This window comes from Haliaeetus leucocephalus, unplaced genomic scaffold (genome assembly GCF_000737465.1).
Source record: "Haliaeetus leucocephalus isolate CR32 unplaced genomic scaffold, Haliaeetus_leucocephalus-4.0 Scaffold151, whole genome shotgun sequence".
NCBI classification, from domain to species: domain Eukaryota; kingdom Metazoa; phylum Chordata; class Aves; order Accipitriformes; family Accipitridae; genus Haliaeetus; species Haliaeetus leucocephalus.
Window position 1 is genome coordinate 935,658 of NW_010972587.1, and position 8,510 is coordinate 944,167.

Below are 8,510 nucleotides of genomic sequence, written 5' to 3' on the forward strand. Positions count from 1 at the left end.
AAAAGGCGAGGAATATTTTCAGACAGAACTTCAAGTATGAAGATTTGTTTAAACCTCTTTTTACTAATTCTGAGTCACAACCCAAAACATTTAAAGATGTCTCTTCGCCTTAGGTAGCCGCGCAGCTTTTCCTCCGTGTTTGCGCTACTGTCTCTCATATATACGGTTTTTGAATGACTGCCATTACCCTAGTTTCTGTAGGCAAGAAATGTCTTCGTAACGGCCCTGGAAGAGAGGGAATGTTCGCATCTGCCATTTCCTGATAGGGTGCGGGCTTTTTTTTTCTGTTCTCGCTCAGCTCGGTGGGAGGTAGGCATCCGAGCACCTCCACCGAGCCGGGTGTACGTGGTTTGCCCAAGGTCGGGCGGGAACGAACGCTCGGCCATGGGAGAGGAGGAATGGATCTCCGTTCCCTGAGGTCCCAGCTGGCGCTGCGAGCCCTGGGCCCTCCTTCGTGCTCCGTATACGCGCGCTGGGAAAACGGACAAAAAGCGGTCCAATTATCAAAGGGACGGAGCGGTTTGGGAACACGACGACCGTGTGCTGTAGGAAACAGGTGCTCGTCCTACGGAGCGCGGGCTTTGGTGGCAGACGGGACAATTTGTCGGGCCTGCGGCCTGTTCGCAGCAGCCTTCTTCCCCGGGTACCGCTCTGGAGCGTAGAAGGAAGGGGCTGCGTGTCGGATGAGTTGTTCTGGCAGCAGCCACGGCTCCCACCCGGCCCCAGCCCTTCCTGACGGCTGCTTGGCTGCTCTCCCATCGCACGAGGGTTACACGTCTGGGACGTGACAGGCAGATGACCCCTGGGCAAAATGGCGGCTGGGAGCAGCTGCCATTGCCGGAAGAGTGCGTTCAGCCTTGCAGCCGGCTCTCCTCCCTGTTCCCGAGCCGTCCCGGGGACGGGAGGCAGCGAGGCGCAGGCTGAACCGATTCTGCCGCCCTGGCAGCGGCCCCGTTTGCCGGAGCAGCTCCGAAGCGGGGAGCGACTTACCTGTGCGGGCGTGCGGCGAAGCCGGCGAGCCCGGGCACCGCCATGTTGCTGCTCCCGCTGCCGGGAGAGGCCTCCTGCCCTGCCGCCACTGCGGTCAGCCGCGCAGCGTGCCCGGCTGCGAACCGTAGGCATCTCTCGGATCCGTGGGAAGTTGCTGGAAGGTCAGAAGGACTGCCCGCAGGAACTAGCGTACGCTGTGCCGCTAGAAGGAGGTGGGTGTGAGACGCGTAGCAGACCCAAATCCTCAGCTGCTGTAAGCTGTCGTCGCTTCGCTGGCCAGCCTGTATCTTTCTGCTCCGTACTAGGGCCTTTTCCTCCCCTCAGGGTTCGTTTTGTGGACAAATTTGTTTTGTTTTGGCCATATGACGGTGGTTGTAAGGCTTCAGCAGGCAACAAAAGATCTTAAGGATCTTAGTTTTAATGCACATTCACAAAATAGCCATCCCTTTGAACGAGAATGCTGATTTTAACACCTTTTGGAATAGGGACTAAGAATTTACTGTAATGTAAATAATTTACTACATACTTTGTGAAAGTAAGTATAGTGGAAAATTATATTTAGCCACTAATTTCTAAACTGAAACAGCAATATACTTCTCTGGTGTAATATATTTTCCAGTCATGTGCTGAAGAGAAGCATTTTTTTCAGCTGAGCTCACTTAAAGTTCAAAAGATAAATATATCACAATGACAAATTGCAAAATGCTATTCATACATTTAGGTAAAAATCGTTCCCTCATTTGTTTGTATTTCACATAAACTGTATTACTGTTATTTCCAAAGAAAATAGAGTACAAAATAATTCTGATTAAAAATACAAGTATTGTTAATGGACCACAGCAGAAATTTATCTTAGCTTGTGGGGAAAAAAATTATAGAAACTAAGCATACTCTCTTTGGGTGAAATTCATTCCGGCACAAAGTGATATCCACTCAGCCCTCTGAACTGCCTAATCCCCGAGTCAGGGCCCGACAGGGTGGGACATGAGTGGAATAGTTAGTGCAGGGGTCTTTGAATCTGTTCTGTTCTGGGTGGTTGAGAACGTCTCCACATGGGAAAGTGGCCTGAATTTATGTCACTGGCAGCCTGTGTTAGGACTTGTCCACGAGGAGAAGTTAAAAGAAATTTGGGAGCAAATTTGCCATGACTCCACATCCGCAATGGTGAGGACGCTCAGCCTGCTGTGAGTATGAACTGGTTTATCTGACGGGCTGTGAGCAAAGTCACACTTGCTGTGCACAAAGTCAGTCCATGTAGGGAATGAACATGCAGTCGATCGATGCTGCCCGTTTGCCACTTAAATGTATCCTCCACGTGTGGAGTCACAGGCAAGAGTCAAAGGTGTGCACTGGGACAGGGCTACTTGCTGCGTTTTGTCCTGGGAGCAGAGAGCCTTTTCTCAGTTAAATCCTCAAAAGCTCTATCCATACGTTATGATGCTGTGAGGAAAGTTTTTTGTTTGTTTTGGTTAAAGCTTATGATTCATCAAACGAAGCATCAAATCCTTCTTTTCCCCTAGATCGCTAACTTAGCCTATGCATGTACATTCTCTGTCGGGTCTTTAGTAGGTAATGAGCCTTTAGTGTAGTGAGTAAGGACTTTCAGATGGTGCCTTGGCTTCACCTTCATGTGGCTTACCATTGACTAACATGTTGTATGACTCGGGTCGAAGGATCTGCCTTTAGAACGTAAGTAAAACAAGGAAATGTGACAACAGCAAGCCCAATCTTTTAAATTATATAGCAACGGAAGGTGAATGAGTCATTTTATTGGTAGAATATATATAGTAGAGTAACATGTTGGGATCAGAAGTAGTATTTACCACACATACAATGTAATGCACTGGAGGTCTATAATTTCACTGCTCGCTCTTTTTATCACTTTTATGTTATCAGTTCAGAAATCACTTATGGAATTAATATACCCTGATTTCTCTTTCCAAACAATTATATGCACCCTGCCTCGCTTCCAACACATATGCATGTTCTCTCTTTCTCACACACACACAAAGGATTCTATAACAACAGGACCATTATAGAGAATGATCTAAAACATGTGGACTGCAGCCAATATTTAGATATGGTATAGTAAATTCTGGAAGGTATAAAAAGGAAATAACTGAACTCATTGCATAGAAAAATGAGCCAGTCTTAAGTTCTTTTAATCACAGAGTTTCATATAAAAACATATGCAAGATACTGAGCCTAATATTGAAGGGAAAAGGGGCTAAGGGAGAGGAGAAATCCAGTTCCACTGGGACTTGGGATGGGAGTTTTTTAGCATTTTTAGAAGAACCTTTCAGGAGACTAAGGGAAACCATTTAAGCAAAGATATTAATACGTTTACCAAGAGGCAAGCTGCTTGTGTGACAACTGTGACCTGAGAAGGTTGTCATGCATCCCCACAGCTCAATCTGAGCTAAAGGGGTAGCCAATACATCACTCCTTGCTGTCCCACCTGCTTTGCAGGCAGCTCAGTTACTCTGCCCGCTCCCTCACTTTGTCCAGAGGGATCCCTGGGAGAGAGAAACAGCCACCGCAGCAGTATTGGAGATGAAGGAAGAGTGAGCCAGTTCTTTTCCCCCTTCTCAAAATACCCAGCTGTATCCAAGTTTCCCCCCAATCAGTTTTTGCTCAACATCCCAGCACCCTGAGCAGAGCCCTGCGGCTCACCTCCGGAGCTGGGAGACCGTGCACAGCACCTCCGCTGTCTCTGCCCCTTTGCTGTTTCCCCGGGCAGGTATGTTGAGCCTCTGTAGACATCGATAGGCATATGCAGTTGCCCACCATTCTGCATGTAGCTGTGTTCTGTATTTGCATAAAATGCCATGCATGAATTGAAACCTGCTTGTCATTAATCAAGGGCTTTCGTGAGCTAGAGTTTTTCACTGAGGTTTTTGCTGAGCCTGGACTTCAACGTTTTCACACTTGCGAACTGCACTGAAAAAAACCTTAACCGCCGGCATCTGTCTGATAAATAGTTGTTCAAAAGTATAACAAATGCGAAACAACACTTCCTTGTTTCAGTGTTGGACAGGGATGTGGGAGAAGGATAGAGAGCGGCTTTTTAGAAGTATTAGTCTTACTCAAAAAGGGGTGACACCCCCACTTCACAAGCCTGTTTCATAACTGCTTCCTAAAGCACATGGGAACAAGTGGGACCGATTCTGCCAACTCTGCTCATTCGAAATAGACCTTCACTCCGTCAGAAATCAGCTTGAGTCTTCACAGTGCTGCTCTGCATAAATAAGGCTTTACTTGTCAGCATAAAAAAAGGAAAACTGCTGGTGAACAAGAATCTCCAGCCATAAACTAAAGAACTAGACCTGCATTAAGAAATTAAAAACCAAACCAAATTACAAAGTTGCCAGGAGTGAAGGGGCAAATTTTGTTTTGAATTAATGGAAGTATGAATCAATGAAAAAACACCACCAGACAATTGGCTCTTCCTCCATGCATCTACAAGTCCAGAGCTAGTGAGAACTAATGAGCAGAGGCAGCCCTATGGAGGTGACAGGAACACCAGTTTGCTGAGATGAAGTCTACTGAGTATTTCATACAGAAATACAAAAAGCACCTTCTGGACTGAAAGGACTGTAAGAAAAACCTCATTATGAAGGGTGACAGCCTAGGTGCATAGCTGTTGAGGTGCAGCGGAAGCCTGTTTTGTCCCATAAGGTGGCTATGTTGCATTTCTAGGCTGCTTTTAGGTTGGAGACTTGTTACCAAAATAATCCCATGTGGGCTGATTCCACTGCAGCTGCACCAGGGTTAGCAACAATGGGAGCCTTAGTATAGACAGCTTTCGGCTCCAGCAGCCGTTTTCAGCACTGTATCAGTTAACCCTGCTCTGAGGAGGGTTAATTGACACAGTGCTGCAAATGGCTGACGAGATGAAAACTCATATATTATGACTCCAAACATCCCTAACAATTGTGCAGCTGCATTCATATTAGCAATGGTGGGAATTTGGAGGAGGGAAGAAAATTCCCCAGTGCAGACAAGGCCTGAGAGTGAGCCTAAATGTTCTTTTTTGGGTCTTGTTTGTCAGTCGCAGTCACGCTTCCCTAAAGCATTCTCCCAGCCATCTGCAGATTGCCGATTCTGAAGCAGCAGCCGCTGTTGGTTCCCCCAGTTGGATGACAAGAAGTGAGGGGAAGAGTGGTGATTCCCCCTGGCCCATCTGGTAGGTGCACTCAAGGGTCCTGTGCCTGCCCTTCTCACTCTTGTACCCCCAGAGACCAGAGGGAGTCCATTCAAAAAGAACCAGGGAAAACAAAAGTACTTTTCCCACAGATGCAGACAATACTTGCAAAGTGTACTTCTCCTGGGAGGACTGGTTTTCTAGAAACAGAATATCAGGATTCCCGGCTCCTTGAGTACCCATCGTAGCCTTTGACTACGTAAAGATCTGTGGCTGCTCTGATCGGCCACAAAAGTGAACTACCCACCCAGTATAGGACCCTTCTGGGCAGGGTGGCCTCTAGCACTGGTAGGCCAAGAGTGTTCCTCGGAGGCAGTGCAGAGCTGTACGCTCCTTGAAGAACTGAGGAAACGGCAGAAAAATTCTCCTGAATTTCACCATCTGCTCTCCCATCCCTGGCCGAGACCTCTTTCAAAGTCAAACCATTGCTGCTCCCCCCAAGCTAGGGCCTTAGTCTTGCCTTAGCGCTATCCCTTTTGAGTAGCTCACGCTTCATGAGAACTAGGGTGGAGAAAACAGGACCCCCTTGAGCAGAACGGAGGGTGCCCTGACTCTGGGCGCTCTTACGTACATGGTGAGCAGGCGCTGTAAACTCAGTGACACGCTTCCAATCGCACAGACTGCATTGCAGATCTTTGGGGAAACACAGCAGCTTGGAAAAAAAAAACCAAGTTCTCTCCTCGTGCAGTACACTACCAGCTGAGACCATCTGAGCTCCCGGACTTCCACAGGTGGGAGTTAGTTGTAGTTACGTATGGGTTATATTAGGTTGCTGTCTGTAGGTGACATCTCCCCGTGATGGTGCACGGCATGAGCCTGTTGATTTGCAGGGATGAAGAAGTGAGCAAGGGAAGGGGGGGTGTGTGTGTGTGTGTGTGTCCTTGTTGCTATTTGTAATCTCCAAGGCCTATTTAACCTGTAATTTTCTGTCTTTCTAAAAGATACTTTGCTGCAGCCTGGAGTTCTGTGTTCTGATGCAAAATACTATAGCTGCTGTTAGACTGCACAGTTTAAAAAGATCCCCCCTGGGAACAGAGGCCAATTAACCCTCTCCAAGCCATCACACTGACTACTGAGTAATGAACGGCCTCTTTATAAATGTCCTGGGTTAGGTAGCAAAATCTCCATCTTACTTTTGATTCCCTCCATCTTAATCTTGTAGGCAGTTCCTCTAATTTCTTTGGAAATGTACCGAGTTTGTAGGCTCGTGGAGAGTGGAAACCAGGCCTTATTTTATGTTTATAAATTTCCTACCCTATTATGAATGCTTCCAGGAAAAAGAAATAATAAAAGCACTGACAATTAATACTTCTGTTGATAGACCAAAGCTTAAATCTCAGACCAGAGCTGGCGGAAAGTAGGTCATCTCTACGCCAGTAACTTTGCAGTATTCTCCTCAATGAATTATACAGTTATATTCACTGGTGTTTGCACTGGATGGAGCAATAATCCATACTGTCAGAGGATGGATTGGAACAGTGGAAGGAACAGTTACCACATCTCTTTCGGGAAGGGATCTGGAACAAAACCAGGAGCTGTTTCTGGCTTCTCAGCTTCCACCAGCTATTTGAGGAAGTCGGGCTTTCTGGGCTCGGGATGCCGTGTGTTGCTTACCTGTGTTAAGGTACTCTGGATATAAATGATGTAAGAACGAGTTTTTGGTTTAATCTAGACAGGTTTGTATCCCCAGAGCTGCCATTGGGAATATCATACTTGTTCATAATCTAAGAACTTTTGGTTAAGGAGGGAATCGAGAAGTTTCAAATAAATGAAAGACCCGTAGTCATTTAGACGCCTGATGCCAATTCTTGTTACGATAGTGAATCTGCAGGCAGACATCCCTAGAAGGACCCAAACTCTGTTGTGCTGGGCACAGTGCAAGCGCCAAGTCCTTTCTTGTCCGCAACAGCTTTCGAACAGGGAGTTTAAGAACATTGCTCCCACGAGAAGATTATTTGCTTATGGCTGTATGTAGAAAATCTTTGGGCTACGGTACTGTTACTAGAACTACTCAAGGGAAGACTAATGGAACTATTAATAGCCCATATAGGATGAATCTGTGGAGACGGCAGTTTTGGAGCTACAGGCTTTTAGCAATTGCATGTACCACTTTCTTCCAGGGAACTGGATACACGAATATGCTTCAAAGAGATTAATGGATGTCATAAAAGTTATTTGCTGCTACTCTTTAAACTATAGACTTTACAGTCTCCGCTTGGAATCCTGATCTCATACAGCAGCTTAATCTTTTGATGTACAGAATGGATGCAGGGCCCTGCGGATTTCTTCACGGTGTGGCGGGAACTGAGTATTTTACGAAGCATAGTTGGGACTACAAGACTTTTTCTGATAGCTGTGAGATTTAACAGGTGGACTGTGTCCATCCTCCGTAGCTGGTTGCTTTTGGGGATGGGAGGGAAGCAGGCTTTGGGAGGCTGGTGATTGGATTAAGAACACTTTGGGAATATTTTCAGCCTTAAGAAGTGCTCTAGGATTACTCTTTCTTTAGCCCATCTGTCTGCAGTGTACTTTCCCTATTCCACAGAAAATAACTCAGCTGTCTCCTCAGCACAGTCCTCGCCCGTCAGCGATCGCCTACGTTTGACCGGAGTAACTTTTTTGCCCGATGATGTTTCTTTACTCCTCTCCGTCGAGAGCGAAGAATTTGTAAGGTGTCGAGACAACTGGATGTTAGTTATCTCGACAGCCAGTGCGGGAAAGCGTCGCGGCGGTCTCCCTGCCCTGCTCAGCACCGCAGAGCAGAACGCGACCTTCCCCCTCCGGCGCAGGGCTCCGCCGCCTCCCTCCAGCCCTGCCCGGGCCAGGAAGGCTGCGAGGGCAACAGCCGCGGGGGCGGCTCGCTCCCCGCCCGGCTCCCGGCCCCCGAGGGAGCCGCGGGGCTGCCGGAGATGCCGGCCGGGGTCGCGCAGGGAGCCCAGGTGTGAGCGTTTTCTTCGGGTGACGCACAGACCCCGCGGTCCCCGTCCCCGTCCCGTCCCCCCCCCCCCCGGCCTTGGCGGCCGTCTCCTACCCGCGGTCTGCGCGGGAGAGGACCGGGGCGGGAGGCTGGGGAGGACACCCTGCCTGCGGGCTTCGGCAGGACCCGCAGAGCCCGGCCCGGCCGCGCTCCCGGGCGCCGAGCCGGGGCAGGGCTCCTCGGCAGCGCTCCTTCCCCCTCGCCCGTCCCCGGGGAAGCTCCGGCCGCGGCGGGCGGGCGCACTGCACGCCGCCCTCGATCTCACCGTCCACCGAGCCCGCCGCACACCCCGTCCCCGCCGAGCGCGGCCCTTCCCCGGCGAAGCGAAGGGGCCGCGCT

General features: G+C 48.9%; 1 protein-coding gene across 1 annotated transcript in view; it reads left to right on the forward strand.

Annotated features, from left to right (window-relative positions):
* The first annotated feature begins 811 nt into the window (after window positions 1–811).
* LOC104828321 overlaps window positions 812–8,510 on the forward strand; it is a 125,412-nt gene continuing 117,713 nt past the window's right edge. Inside the window, exons 1-2 of the mRNA XM_010561953.1 lie at window positions 812–1,202; window positions 7,850–8,133. Coding sequence (XP_010560255.1) covers window positions 812–1,202; window positions 7,850–8,133 — 675 coding nt within the window. The remainder of the gene's footprint in view (window positions 1,203–7,849; window positions 8,134–8,510) is intronic.